Source organism: Melospiza georgiana, chromosome 8 (assembly GCF_028018845.1).
Source record: "Melospiza georgiana isolate bMelGeo1 chromosome 8, bMelGeo1.pri, whole genome shotgun sequence".
Lineage (NCBI taxonomy): Eukaryota > Metazoa > Chordata > Aves > Passeriformes > Passerellidae > Melospiza > Melospiza georgiana.
Genome location: NC_080437.1, coordinates 33,079,345 through 33,093,359, shown reverse-complemented (window position 1 = coordinate 33,093,359; position 14,015 = coordinate 33,079,345). Strand labels below are relative to the sequence as shown.

At 37.7% G+C, this 14,015-nt stretch overlaps 1 protein-coding gene across 5 annotated transcripts in view; it reads right to left on the bottom strand.

The window, feature by feature from the left end:
- Positions 1-14,015, bottom strand: part of PLEKHA1 (pleckstrin homology domain containing A1) — a 31,479-nt gene that overhangs the window by 11,344 nt on the left and 6,120 nt on the right. For all 5 annotated transcript variants that reach the window (XM_058028662.1, XM_058028657.1, XM_058028659.1 and 2 more), the window contains exons 2-6: positions 6,636-6,796; positions 5,209-5,265; positions 4,424-4,469; positions 2,929-3,026; positions 421-552 (exon numbers count right to left, since the gene is read on the bottom strand). In XM_058028662.1, the coding sequence (XP_057884645.1) occupies positions 421-552; positions 2,929-3,026; positions 4,424-4,469; positions 5,209-5,265; positions 6,636-6,776 (474 nt within the window). In that variant the 5' untranslated portion in view covers positions 6,777-6,796. The remainder of the gene's footprint in view (positions 1-420; positions 553-2,928; positions 3,027-4,423; positions 4,470-5,208; positions 5,266-6,635; positions 6,797-14,015) is intronic.

Genomic DNA, 14,015 nt, shown 5'->3' with positions numbered 1-14,015 from the left:
CATATATATAATATACGTGATATTCATCTAATCTGTAACTATTTTCATCTCAGAAAACTTTCAGCAACAGATTCAGTTCTATCTTTAGCACTGCACAGATTCTACTTCCATAAGCTTGTTCAGCCTCTCAACCTTTTTTCCCCACTTTTCCTTACAACTTTTTTCCCCTTTTTTCTGTTAAAGGGGCAGAACTTCATCACTGTTAACACCAACTATTAATTTTATGCAGACAAAAATATTATTATTATACTAACAGGTATGTGTGAGCAAAAAAAAAAAAAAACAGTACTCAAGCAAATCTTTAAAATCTTTATATAAAGGGAATAAAATCCTGAGAACCTCCACTCAGTATGAATAAAGGTGTATATAAAAGTACAGCTTTTGTGTAAAATAATAACCCACTTGTTTGGAGGGTATTACCTGGGTGGGTGTAATGATGGGAACACCACCAACAATTTCTGTCCTGTAAGAGACTTGTTTCTTTCCACCTGGGCTTTCAGCTTGACGATTTGCATTTTCCATTTGGCAGAGAGGATCAGACTGCTTTGGTACCTGCAGTTGGAATGTGAGAATTGACATGAGTTTCATGAAAAAAAAAAAAAAAAAAAAGCCCTGAGCATTACTCAAGAATTTTGAGGCATTTTCAGCAGGATTTAACAAATGGTCACTAACTGTAAAAGGCTAAAAATGTCTTACACAAAAATTTGTTGTAATGACTGTGCTTTAGTGCTCCAGAGGAAAGTGGTGCCAACAAAGACATTTCAGGGGATGAAATCAGTTGCAAGCTTTGCCATAAAGTGCATCACTTAATCTTCACGAAGCACTGAGAACTGGTTCTTTATTTTTCAGCTGCTTTCAGTTTTAGTGAGAAAGTGGAGACGCCCCAGTGCCTGCAGAGGCAGCACAGCAAGGCCATAAACACTGGGACTTTGGTCACACAGGGTGTCTGACCAGTGTGACATTTGTCCTCACATGTACTTGGCATGGAGATTGTGTTACTGCCCCCATTAACCATAGATATATTGCTAAATTCTGGCCAAAGTGACCCTGCCTACCTAACTATCAGTAACTATTAGATAATTCTCTCAAATGTGGAACTAAGCCATCAAAACTCCACAGGAATCTGATTTCCCTGTAAGTGTTTCTTAGTAAACTTGTTTAACCTAAGAAATGCATGGACTACAAGGCCTTTTTCATTTCTAATGAAAAAGAAATCTTCTCCTTCAATTCTTTCCCTTCTCCTTCAATCTCTCCTTCACCTCTAATGTTAATATAGCACATCTGAAGTGACTTCAACAAGAGGAGATCAAGTCTCACACCCAAATACCCCACCCAGCAACCTACTGGGTATTTACAGAGGACATCCAAACTCCTTCAGAAAGGACACACAAATTGTCCATCCAAGACTGTGACACATTCAAAACTTGGAACTGAACTGATCTAGACAAAAAAGCAAAGCCACTTTTATAGTCTGTGATTCAAGTTCCTGTGCCCAGGAGTGCTCATTTTACAAAATGCAGCCTGCAGGGAAGTACAGACAGTGCTGAGAGCAGATGTCAGCCCAGGACAGTGTCCTGCTGGCCACCCCTCTGCCAGGGACTCCATCCCCAGCCAAGCCCAGCACTGAAGGATAGCTCACTCATGAGCCTTTGAAAAGCAGGGTTTGTAGCCACAGCTTTGTGGGGAAGTGCTTCAGCTGTCACAAACTCCTACTGAAAATGCTGCAGCCCAAGCCCACAGCCACCTCCTCACACAAAGGCACTTTCAAACAGCACTCAAAACTGGGTACACAGTGTGCTAGGCTGCAGAGGTTCACAGCCATTCTGATATTATCAGCACTCAAGAGGACTAAAACATGCAATGAATCTTGGAGGATTGCAATCTGCGGCAAGTAATGCTCGTATTAAAATAATTGAGTGATCTTAATTATTTGATTCAATAATTGGATGTACTTAATACTGTACTCGGGCTGTTCAAAGGCTTGTTCCTTCAAAGACAAAATACTGATGATTTCACCAGCCATTTCAAATGCAAGATAAACAGATGATAAACAGCATTCACTCTAAATTGATGCAATCATTTATTTATTTATTCATTTAATTTCTTCAACTGGGAACAGCTCAGGCCTGGTTGTGGTGCATCCTCTTTATGAAAAGCCCAGGTGAGAAGGCTTTGTGTTTCTGGTTTTTTTTTTTTAATTTATTATTAGTAGTATCATTTTTATAACTCCAAAGAATGGACTGCATTAAAACAGTGCAAAGAACTCATGTAAACATCCCTAGATAACCCAAAAATGAGAAAGTCACTGACAACCGACACAAAAGTGTGCACCCATGCTCAGAACCCCTTCTTTGTCAGTGTGCTCTCAGAAGCATTCACTATCATCACTTCCCCAAAACTGGAGAATATAAAACCATAACTTCTGCCTCCTGAAAAGACTGAGATAACACGTGGGGGTTTCTATCACGAGATAAAAACTTGTTCTGGTACAACCCAGAGAAGTAATTTAACATTTACCAGAAGAACCAGCAAGGTTTCTTTGCATGGATGTTACTCAAATCAGGAGAGAGCCTTTGGAGCTTGAGCAAATATTTTAGTGATACTTTAAGAAATAACAACTTTTGACAGCAGGTAAAAGTATGTGTGTCTTTTTATTGCTTGCTAGTATCTTCTGGATATTTCAAATAATATTAATGCACAGTTAATTTTAAATTATTAGAAAAAATACTAAGTTATAATTAAAAAGATTATCTTTTGTCCAATTTCCAAAAAGAAAGTTTAGGGGGAGTTTTGTACAGTTTCTCTAAGTACTCCAAGTCAGGCCAAGACTTGTTTGTGGTGACAGAAACTGGAGGCAAAGGTTACATTTGAGCACCTTGAGACAATCATCATTTGAAAGCACTGCTAAAGATCAACTCAACCACTTACTGTGATTTTGGTAGCTTTGTTCAGAACATTTACCCATTCAACTAGGTCCTGCTGATCATTGGCTTGTAGAAAGTATTTTCTCATCCCTGCATTCATAACTGTTAAAAACCATCAGAAAAAGTTAACAACACTGAAACTGAAGAGCAAACTTAATATCATTATGAAAAGATTTGATTTCAGATGAAATTCCATTTAAAGCATTTAAGTGCTCTGCGGTGTTTCATTTTAGAAAGTCATTTTAAGGCACACAAATCCACTTGATTGCTTTATTCTAAAAAATAGTAATTTAAACTCTCCACTTAAATGACATGATACAAACTTTGAAAATTGATTTTTCTGTCTTGAATTTTATCAAAATATTCCACAGTTCCATTTCCTCTTTCTCAATTTCCCCATGCAACAAGTCTTATACCTGGGGACTTCTACAATTCCTCCTTTTAATCCTCTGCCCAGAATCTGTTATCCTTTGTGACATTATGAACATGACTATGGTCACTGATTTACTTCTTTTAAAAAAATGTTAATTGCTGGGAAAATCAGTATTAATTACTGAGCATATGATGCACAAGACCAAACAACTTTAAGACAGCTACAACACAAATATTATTTTACTTTAGTGACTTGGCAGAGAAACATATTTTAATGAGTTTATATCTCTACCTCACAACCCCTGGCATCCTTCATCAAAAAAGGACAAACACATTTCAGTGTAACAGAAAAAAAAAAAATCATGGCTAATTCTTGAAATAGGTTTTACGGTGATTAAAACCATCTGAATATAAAGGCAGTAAATTTGTATTTTTCCTCTACAAAGTATGAAAACTCTTTAATAAATTAGAGATATTTAAGCCAGCATCTTGGATCTTTAAGGTGTTTTAGAGCTGGCCCACTGACAGGAGAAACTTTCCAAGTGCTGAGGACAAAGCCCTCCACAGATGTGCAGAGGAATCTGCAATCTGTAGATGGCACTGAACTGACACACCAGGTACTTGCCTAAAACCAGGAGGAGCTTTAGCATTATCTAAAGCTTTAGTAAATTTTAAACAAATTTAAATGTAGAAGGCACCCCAAGAATTATTTTTTTGTGCAGCACCAGAAGCTGAAATTTGACTTAAGAGCATTGGCTGAGAGTATTTTTAGATCAATGAAATCAAGTCTTTCATCAGGAAACCGAGTTCAGTAGTTAAATTTCTTGTCTTCCCAGCTGACAGGCAGGCCACGTTTCTCAAAACAACTGTCATTACTTATTAATGCCTCAAAAATTTCAGACATCTGAAAAAGCAGCTCTCACCTACTCCTCATTAAGCTGCAATATGAAAAAACACAAAAACACCTTACGAGGAAGCCAACATTTCCATCATACTAAAGAAGAAAGTGAATACAAGCTATTTTTTAACCACTCCCAGCTGTAGCTGGTAGCAGAACTGCAGAACATTCTCCTTGTTCCAAATGTCTGAAGAAGACACTTGATGCACACAGCACAAGCCAAACTCACCAAAACAGAACTCTGCCTTTGGCCTCAGCTTAGTTGCATCGCTAACCTAGAAGGGAAATTCAGATTATAAATGTCACAAAATACACATCAGACATCACAAGTTTCATTCTCTTTCAAGGGGGTAAATTCAAAGATTAGAAGCACGGCAAGGTGGTTAGGCATAATGATAAAGAGAACTAAAACCAAACAAAAATGAAAGACAAACAAGGAAGGTGGGAAGATATTGACAACAAACAATTGAAAGGAAGAACAAGAAATGAGCAGAAAGACAAGAAAAGGTCAAGTATTTTTCTCCATTTATTTGTTAATGCACTATCTGCTACAAATTTAACCACAGAAACATTCTTAGTTCACAGTTCCCTTTCAGACATATTTAGAACCAACTGTATACACAGTATAAAGGACTAAGTATTTTTTAGAAATTTTTCTGTCCTGTCTATTAAAAGTCACTATTACTTGCAAGGTATCACACCCAAAGTCATCTTCCCATTCATAAATGACCTGTCTTTTCTCCAAGACTAATGGGAATTCAAATACTCATAAAGACCTGAAATTTCAATTTTATGAGCACAAAGAGCTGCTGTTTGAAATCACTAAAAAAACTTAGACAACACAATTTATCTGTTCTTATTTTAACCTGAACCTATTGAAGTGTTTTAACACTTCTCTAATTCAGGAGTATCACAGAAGCAAAAGGAGTAAGTGCCATTTAAATTTGTCTGAAGTTGAGGCCCTTGGTAGTTACCATCAAGTATTTAATGTGTCTCACATATTAATTATCTTACCTTTGAAATATAGGTAAGTTTAATGGCCCCAACAGGTGGAGATCCAGAGGGAAGATTCTGAAACAAATCACATATGTTACATAGTGAAACCAGTTTATTCTCATGCCACAATCAGTGTTTATGCATAAAAAGCAACTAATTCCACAAACAAAAAGAAAATCCTACATATTTTTATAGACAATGCACAATGTATGCTTGAAACAGGATCTAAACTACTTGTTTATTATACACACATCTGTTAACTAAAAACAGAAAGACTGCTAGAAACAATACAAATAGTAATTGTTTCAGAAGTTTATGTATTTTACTAGAGGAAAAAGGATTCTTGTGGCTCTGCATCCAGGAAATCCGGAAAGAATTTCTGTTTTCCTTAGCAGATGTTGGAGTCTCTTGTACTTTGACCAGGGCAGGAGGAAGGGACAAGAAGTGACATACATCTATTATGTCAGATACTTCAAAGGCCATCTCACATATTTTCCAATCACTTCAGGGATTTAGGAAGGCCTTCACATATTTACCAGAACTCTGCAGTTCTTCAAAATTACAGCAGTGGGAGAAAATCAAGAAGTTTCAATTCTTCTCTTGCAAGAAATCCTTTCATTTGTGCATGTAAAATAAAAGGCCCAACCTAGGCCTGGGTGTGCACTGCAAATATCATTAAGTCTTAAAACTTCTGAGGAACTGCAATTTCTACAGCACTTCAAGATTTTGTCCACATGCCCTGGATTGCTTCCTTTCACTCAGATCAAATGTTTGAAGTCTGTGTTACTTGCAGAAATTCTTTTTCTCCTCAGTGAAACTGCTAAATGCCTCAGTCACAAGTCACATCCATGGAGCTGCACCTCATTTACATTTTGTTTTTGCTGGTTCCTTTGAACAGCAGACTGATGCTTTTTAACTCTGCTGCTCCTGGCAGAAGGGTACATGGATATTCCTCTGGCAGGAGCTGTCAGCTGACCTGGATCCTGTGCTCTCACTGTCTCTGTGCCCAAACCTTCAGCAATTATCTGCTCTTCCCTCTGCTAGGAAGCACAGGGATGCAGGCACATTGAAAAAGCAGCTTTTATCTAAAGGCTGCTCTCCATGCCAACAGATACAAGCTGTCCTCATGCATACACCATCCATGCTGGACTGCTATTGCAGGGTCCATTAAAAAATCACTTTTCAATGACTGATTCTGCTGAGGGAAAGCAATATGTAATGCAAGGAAAACCCACACATAAGGTTAAAGGTGAATTAAACACTAGGGTGTGTGATTTGGCTCATCTGGTTATTTTAACCTGATTTACAATTATTTCATTTACTCAATGATTTTTTTTTCCCCTAGCTTCCAGGTCCATAATACCAAACCCCACTTTTCTTTTGCGAATTCATTAGAAAACCCAAAATTGAGCCAAACCAGGAAACCCCTGGCAGGGGCAGCTCACCTGTGGGTTATCCATGTACCACACCAGGTTGTCCTCCTGCGTGTCCAGGATGAAGTACCGCCGCAGGAATTTCCCACTATTCTCATTTTCCTCAATGTCTAAGAAACCACAGATGCGATTCTGGCGATCCACATAAGGCATTTCTGACCCTGGACATCACACTGCACAACAAAAAAAAAAAAAGCACAGGAGGTAAGCAAAGTTCCTTGCTGCTAATTTTAAGACAGCTCAGTGACATTTTGAGCGGTTTCAATCAGTAGCTTCAAGAAGTTTCTACGGAAGGGTAAGTGAAGCGTAGCTGCTCCCCACACCACCACCACTGCATTTTCAGACAGGACTTTCAGACTTTGCTGCGTGTATTTAGCAGACCCAAGAGCCTAAGTGTAAAGTTACAAGTGGGAAGCAGCAGATGAGCATCAAGACTTTGACAAAATCACTGAAAAATCCTTCACAGCGTGCACAAAATTGAGACAGCAGTGGGGTTACACTTCCTCCTTTGACGTTGCTTCTCACGGCCAAGAAAGAATCTTCAGGAGCTCCACTGCCCACTGCAATTTTTCATATCTAGCTTATGCAAATGCAATAAAACAGCTTTTAGAAACATTGTTCTCGTTTTTCTTCTCTCCTACACAAAGCACTTCACGTCTAGCTGTGTCTAAGAAGACATCTTTTCATTCTTATACATTAAATAGGAAAAATGAAGCTGTATGTGCACCAACAGAGATGGGAACACTCTCTGCTCATGGTACTGAGGTCTGAGTGCACCAGGCTTTTATTTTGGCTTTTGGGGTCTTCTTTTTTTTTTAAATTTGTGCTGCATTAAAAAATTAAATAACATCTGCTTTGTGCCCACCTATTACCCTCTTACCATTCACCTTTTATGGATCTGCCTTTTGCATCACGGGTTTTGCTTCCTTTTATTTATGGGACAGTCATTTTACTTTAAGAGCCAGCCTTGTAAGAGCAAAGATAAATTTGCATACTCATCTAAAAATGATAAAAATCAGGTTGATGCCAATCTTTCCCAGGGCAGGGAAAAAATGATTCAGTCTTCACATTTTGTTACAAAATTCAGAAATAGTACAGATCCAAAAATACTAATGTAAGACACAGAAGGTTGAAGCACATCACATGTTTCATAATTTTCCAGCTTTAATTGTAATATGGAAGCTTCATTTTAGTATTTCTTTAAACTCCTTACCTTTAATATTTGAGGTAACTTGATTTAAATACACTTACATACACATACAATGAGACAGACACCTGATAATTATTTGTAGTTAGCTACTGATACCCACACCAAAACATGAGACAGTTTTTCAAGTGTTGTTTTGGGGAAAGAATCAGTGTTTATTTTAGGGACTCAGATATTTACATTTTTGGGGTGGGGGGTTATCAATATACAAACATGTACATTTATAATTGTATTTACAGCTGTTATTTTATGACTAATTAGAACACAAGCAAATTTTTGACTCAATCACCTTGAGAAACATTTTTTAAAAAGTCTATCAGCAGCAACAATGGTTTAAATATGCAAAGGTTTGTTCAATAAAGTAAGAAAATTTACGAAGGTAATCTACATTTTCTTGGTGTGCTCCTCGCAATTTAGATATCACAGATCTAAGTCAAGCTCTGTAACCAAGTTATAAATATAAGGACCACAAAAATAAACACTTGAGCACTCAGGACAATATCATTATTTTCACAAACATTCATCAGTAATTCAATTGAGGCTCTTGGGATCACTTCACACTGAAGCAACATCTCCTATAAACACAGGGCAAGCTCAAGGGTAGCTGTTCTCTAAATTACACATCTAATCTGGCAGAACTTGGCATCACACCTTGTTTGCATTTAAATGAATATAAAAATTGCCATTTATCAGTATTGCCTAATTTGTACCAGGTGGTTCTTCAACAAGATCATCCAGCATTTCCAGGACACTTTTAGGCTTCATATCAACAGTTTATGAAGCCCAGAAAAGGCCTATGCCTGAAAAAAAGCAAATATTGGTGGCTGGTTTCCTGTCTGAGCAGACTTAAAGCTGTGTTCTCTGCAGATGTGAAGAAAATGAAACAAGGAAAACTTGTTTTTCAAACAAGATCGGATTGATTAAAAATCCTTGAATAAAACCAACTGAATTTTCAAAGCACTTTCCCCCCATAAGAGAATCTATGTTTCAGAAAACCTTTCAAGGAAAATGAAAGGAGGATGCTCATAATGCTCCATTATGAACACACAATCAGCTAAAGCTGAACTACTCCAATACTTGAAATTTTTTTTCCAGGGCAAAAAACAAAACCCAGAAGCTTTTTCTTATTTGTCAGTAAACTAATTCTCACAGAAGAAGAAAAAATATCCAAACATAAATTAATAAAGATTCTCTAATTCAAAGTACTACCAGCTAATTTTTAGCCTACAATATGATACTATTTGCACCTACTCTATGCTCTAATGAAAATACAGCATAAAGTAACACTAATGTTAAAATGTAAATTGTATAACTGCTGTTTTCTTCAAATTAGTTTAAAATTCCTCATGGGATTACAGCCCTCTACAAGACTGATGGTCTTAAAGAAGAGACAAAAAAGCCCCCACCTTTAACTTTATAATAAATTGAAATATAACACAGTGTCATATAACTGGTTTCCATTTTTAAAAGCTTGCTTCCACCCATTACACCTTGGCAAGATTCCCCTGTAAATTAATAGCAATTCTATTCAACCTTCATTAATGAATCACAATTTGCAATGCACATTAAAAAAAAAAATCAATTTGTGCCTTTCTTCCAGTTACTAAAGGGACTGAACACATGACAAAGCCACCACCATGATCCCCCTCCTGACAACTCTGGACAGAGCCAAAAGGCATTGATGGAATTGCCATGATTCATACAAGGAATTGCAGAACTTTAATTCAGCATAGGAAATCTGGCTGGAAGACCACCAGCCTAAGAATTCATCAGAACTTCAACTTAAAAATGTCTTCACAACACATATCATGCCTTGCAGAGATGAGATTTTCCATTAAATTATTTGAAGCACTTAGGAAACAAAAACCTCCAAGTCTGTACATTTGACAGCATTATTACATGCACCCTTAGTTATTTTCAGCAGCACAGTGCATTCAATCTTCTAGAATCAAGCATTATAAAAAGATTATGAGTTCTTAGGAAGGCTGAAGGCACCAAAGCTGTTACACACCACATACAACTCCACTTTATTTTGCCTTCCCTCCCTGCAGTGGAGATGTGGGTCAATGACACTGTGCTGCTTCAGGAAAAACATCCCAGTGGCCCATTTCCTCCTGGTTCTTGCCACAATCCTCCAAAAACAAAGATGTTCTTGAAAACCCAATTTGTGGTGTATAGTAACACTCTGTAAGAACTCCCAGCTCCTTGAAATTCTTTCCTGGAGGGCTGTGTTACAATGCAAAGAGGAGGTGTCACTTATTTTTGAAGCCTTACATCCCTCTTTCCAGCAGCAGGGTACTAATTTGGGAGGTCCATACCTCACCAGCCCAGCTTCTCTCAGATTTCCCCTCTCCCTGCTCTTTTCCTCAGAGGTACAACACACACTGACATTCCCCAACATTTATATCCCACACTGAGGGCTGCCTGGCCTCCTGGGCACCACTATAAATAAAAATCCCAGATCACCTTCCCCAGCCTCACTGGAAATGCATGACTGCACAAGCAGGACCTGCAGAGGCACACGAGCATCTCCTCTGCACCATTTATAACACGCAGCTCCAACTCTCCCACATTAATTCCTATTTTTAGCTTCCCACCAGCACCTGTTCTTGAGTTCACCTCCATTCCAGATTGCTTGCAGCCTTCCTATCTTCAAGTGCAAAGTCTAGACAAGACTGAAGTGAGGTGCCAGATAACATTTCTGTGGCCCAGTCTCTCCTTTGACTTGATTTCCACAGGTAGGTACAAACCATGGACCACTGGTTGACTAAAGCAAGTGGAATTTTGTCTTCATAAAAAAAACAGGCTTTGCATTATGACAGGACAGCTTGATTAAAAAATAAAAGAAATGCACTTTATACCTCTTTATTTTACATGCCTTTTCCCCAAGCTTTGGGTAATATTTTATTACTTTTATTTCATTATTTTGGGTAATATTTTATTACTTTCATTTCTTTAATTTAGATGAACAGTTCTACTGCCTGCTCTTTTAACGTTTGGAACTTTGGATTTAACCCACCCCAGGAGATGACTTTGGGGTTCTTTTTCTATCAGCTAGCAAGATTAAGAAACATCCATTACCTACTTACTCATCCCTATGAAATGAAGAACAACATTCATACACCTCCTCTTGATAAATATAAAATGATGCCATGAGTCATGCCCACCCCTCCTCCCCAGCTCCCTTTTTAAGCTCTGCTGTTTACAGCAGCTCCAGCAGCACAAAGGGAAGGTAAAGCAGCATCCCCAGCCATCTCCAGTCTTTCCTGCAGTTCCAGGGGCAGCTTCATTAGTGAGGGCTCCTGGCTTTTGCCTAGGCAATTACTCTCAGCTTCCTGCTGTAAATCAGCTGCTCTCCAGCTGGTCATCTCTTTCACTGACCATTTAGTGCCTCCCCAGGGGAAGGGATGAGTTCAGACTGTGCTGCTTATCCCCTGAAGAACACTGCAGTGAAAGCTTTCCTTCTTGTGTACATCCAGGGCAAGGGAGGGGAGCAGGGAGGGGGAAATTCCAACCCTGAGACAAGCAGCTCAGAGCAGCCTCTGCAAACAAGTCACATAAATCTTCCAGAAACAGTAGTTCAAACCTCTTTTTATTTCCTTGAAAACCTTCCAGCACAGGCTGCCCACCAGAGAGATAACTTCTGCTATGAGACAATACTGGAAATCTCTGCTCACCTTTCATACCGCTTCCAAAGTACCAAAAACATAACAAAAAACCCCACAAACAACTAAATCCAGGAGCTGGAGAACTTGACTTGGCTGCAATTCTTTTGACAACAAAAATAATTCAGGATTGATGGATTTAAAATTACAAGCCCAGCTTTTCAATTTCCCAAATATCCCCCGTTGCCTCATTTTTGTCCCTGAGGGCATAGCAGACATTGTATGCTTCTGTTAACAGGATTTGCCAGCAGCCTTTGACACTGTGATCAACTTTTTAACTACATCTAAAAATGAGAACTGGAAATCTCCACAATACACTGCCCCCTAAATTCAGATTCCCGTTCTAAAGTAGCCAAAAAGAAGGAAAAACTAGCTGCAAAAGGCCAGTATTCAACTGGAAAAAAAATTCCTAAGCAGGAATCAATTTTTTTTGTCAAATAAAAAGATATTTAGTACAAGTGGCATTGACCTCTCCTATCCCTGCCCAAACTATGAGGAATGTCAAAAGATACATCCCTCCCCCAGCACTTAATCCAACTTCCAAGCAGACCACAAAATAGAAAAATCATGGCTGCAGTGATGAATCATCCAACAAAACCAGCAGCCTTATCTTGAACTTCAGTCTTATCCAGTGGTGATTCTGTGTTCAAAATGCTGAGCTGCTGTTTTCCAGGAACACTTGTTAAATCGGGGCAAGCCAACCACTCCCATCTCTTCCAGTGCACCTCAGCAAGTCAAAGGATTCATTTTCTTCAATGCTATCCTCTAAGGTTACTTTCATCTCAGGAAAAATAAATCAGTATGTTCTAGGGAAATCTGGAGTTCTGTGGAAAACGTTCTGGAGTTATCTGAATCCATCATCCCCTGGCCTATTTCAAATGCTGACCTACAAGTTCATGATGGAACAGGCTGGTACTTCCTCAAAATTTTCCGCAGAAATTTCTCTAAGTGATGTTTCCTGTTCTGAACTATTTTCCTCCATTTTAAGGAATTTGCAATAGCAGCCAAAGGCTTTGGGATATGATGGAATGAGGAAATGCACTGTACAGGATGCAAAACTCCTCTCTGTCACTGATATTTTAAGTCAAAACAACAACAAAACCAACCTCACTTATTAATGGTTTTTGCCCACCTAAAACAATTATTTTAATTGTCCCTCTAAATGCACTGAGCTAACACAAATAAAGGGAAGCATCCTCTGCAAAAAGGCCATTATAAAAAACACTCTTGAAATTAACCCATTAATAACTTATGAGTGATGACCAGCTTACAAGGCAATGAAGTAAAATAACAAAGCTGAGAGACAGTGACAGAATATGCTCAGTAACACAAAGTCTTTACAACAGTCAGATGTAATTTTCATCACTTTATATTAATCCTCTGGATAATACAGTTACTCAAAAAGAGATATAACCAGAGATAAATACAATAAAAGAAAACAAAATATAGTTATTCTAATTCACTTTGACTTTTATCTCAGACAAGACTCAAAACAAGTTTTTAAATGCTAAATTAAATTCAGTTGCATACTAGTTAAAATCCTTAAAAATGCATGTTCAGAGTTGATTCATATTTACAATTTATTTTTATCAGCCTTTTCAAAATTTTAAATAAATGCCACCTATAAAACTCCAAATATGAAAATTAGTTCCTTGTTCTCAAAGATGCTTACATGCTTAGTCTATGGAAAGTGTCCATTCATGACAACCAAAACAAATTAAAAATTAAGCAGGAAATAACCACATTACTTATTAGGATTACTTATTATTACTAGTTAGTCATTAGAAAAACCCTGTGTAATTTCAATAATAAACTAATAACTGTTTCATTCAGGCCAACCACTCCAAGCACTTGAATTCCACACACACCCTGCTATTTCAAATTCCCATCTGAATCGAACTGCAAATCCTGGTGAAGCTTATTTGACTTTAGGAAGTTCAATACAAAAAGAAGGTGAGGCTGGTTGAATAATGAATTTTGCCATTTGTGAGCCAGTCTTGCTGATTTTCACTCAGAATTCTGGGTATAAACTCAGCAGTACAAATAAACACAGATCTTCCTGGGAAGTATGTAAGAAATGGAAAGGCCAGCTGCTTAGGAAATCAGCAATATCTTCAGTTTTCACAGAATACTCTTACGTTGCTAAAGAAAGGGCTGAAAAAACCTCATTTTTCAGTTCATTTCAATATCAAATAATGATAAGAACATTATCAGGTAAATATTTGATTTGACCTCTTTTACAGATATAAAAGGGTTTAATGAAATCAAAGCACACAAAGTGAGTAACTGCTTATCAATTTTGATTTTGTAGATCTAATTTAGCAAATTCAATGCAGAATAAAGAAAAATGCAATGGATTAACCTACATTAAAACCCTGGTAAAGAAAAAAACATTACTGTTTAATTTTTACCTGACTTATTTTAATATTTACAGTACAGACTCTGTTCATTTCATTGTATAATCCACCATGTGGGTCAAAATTCCCTCTACTGCGAAGATTTGCTATTTCCTCCAGAATC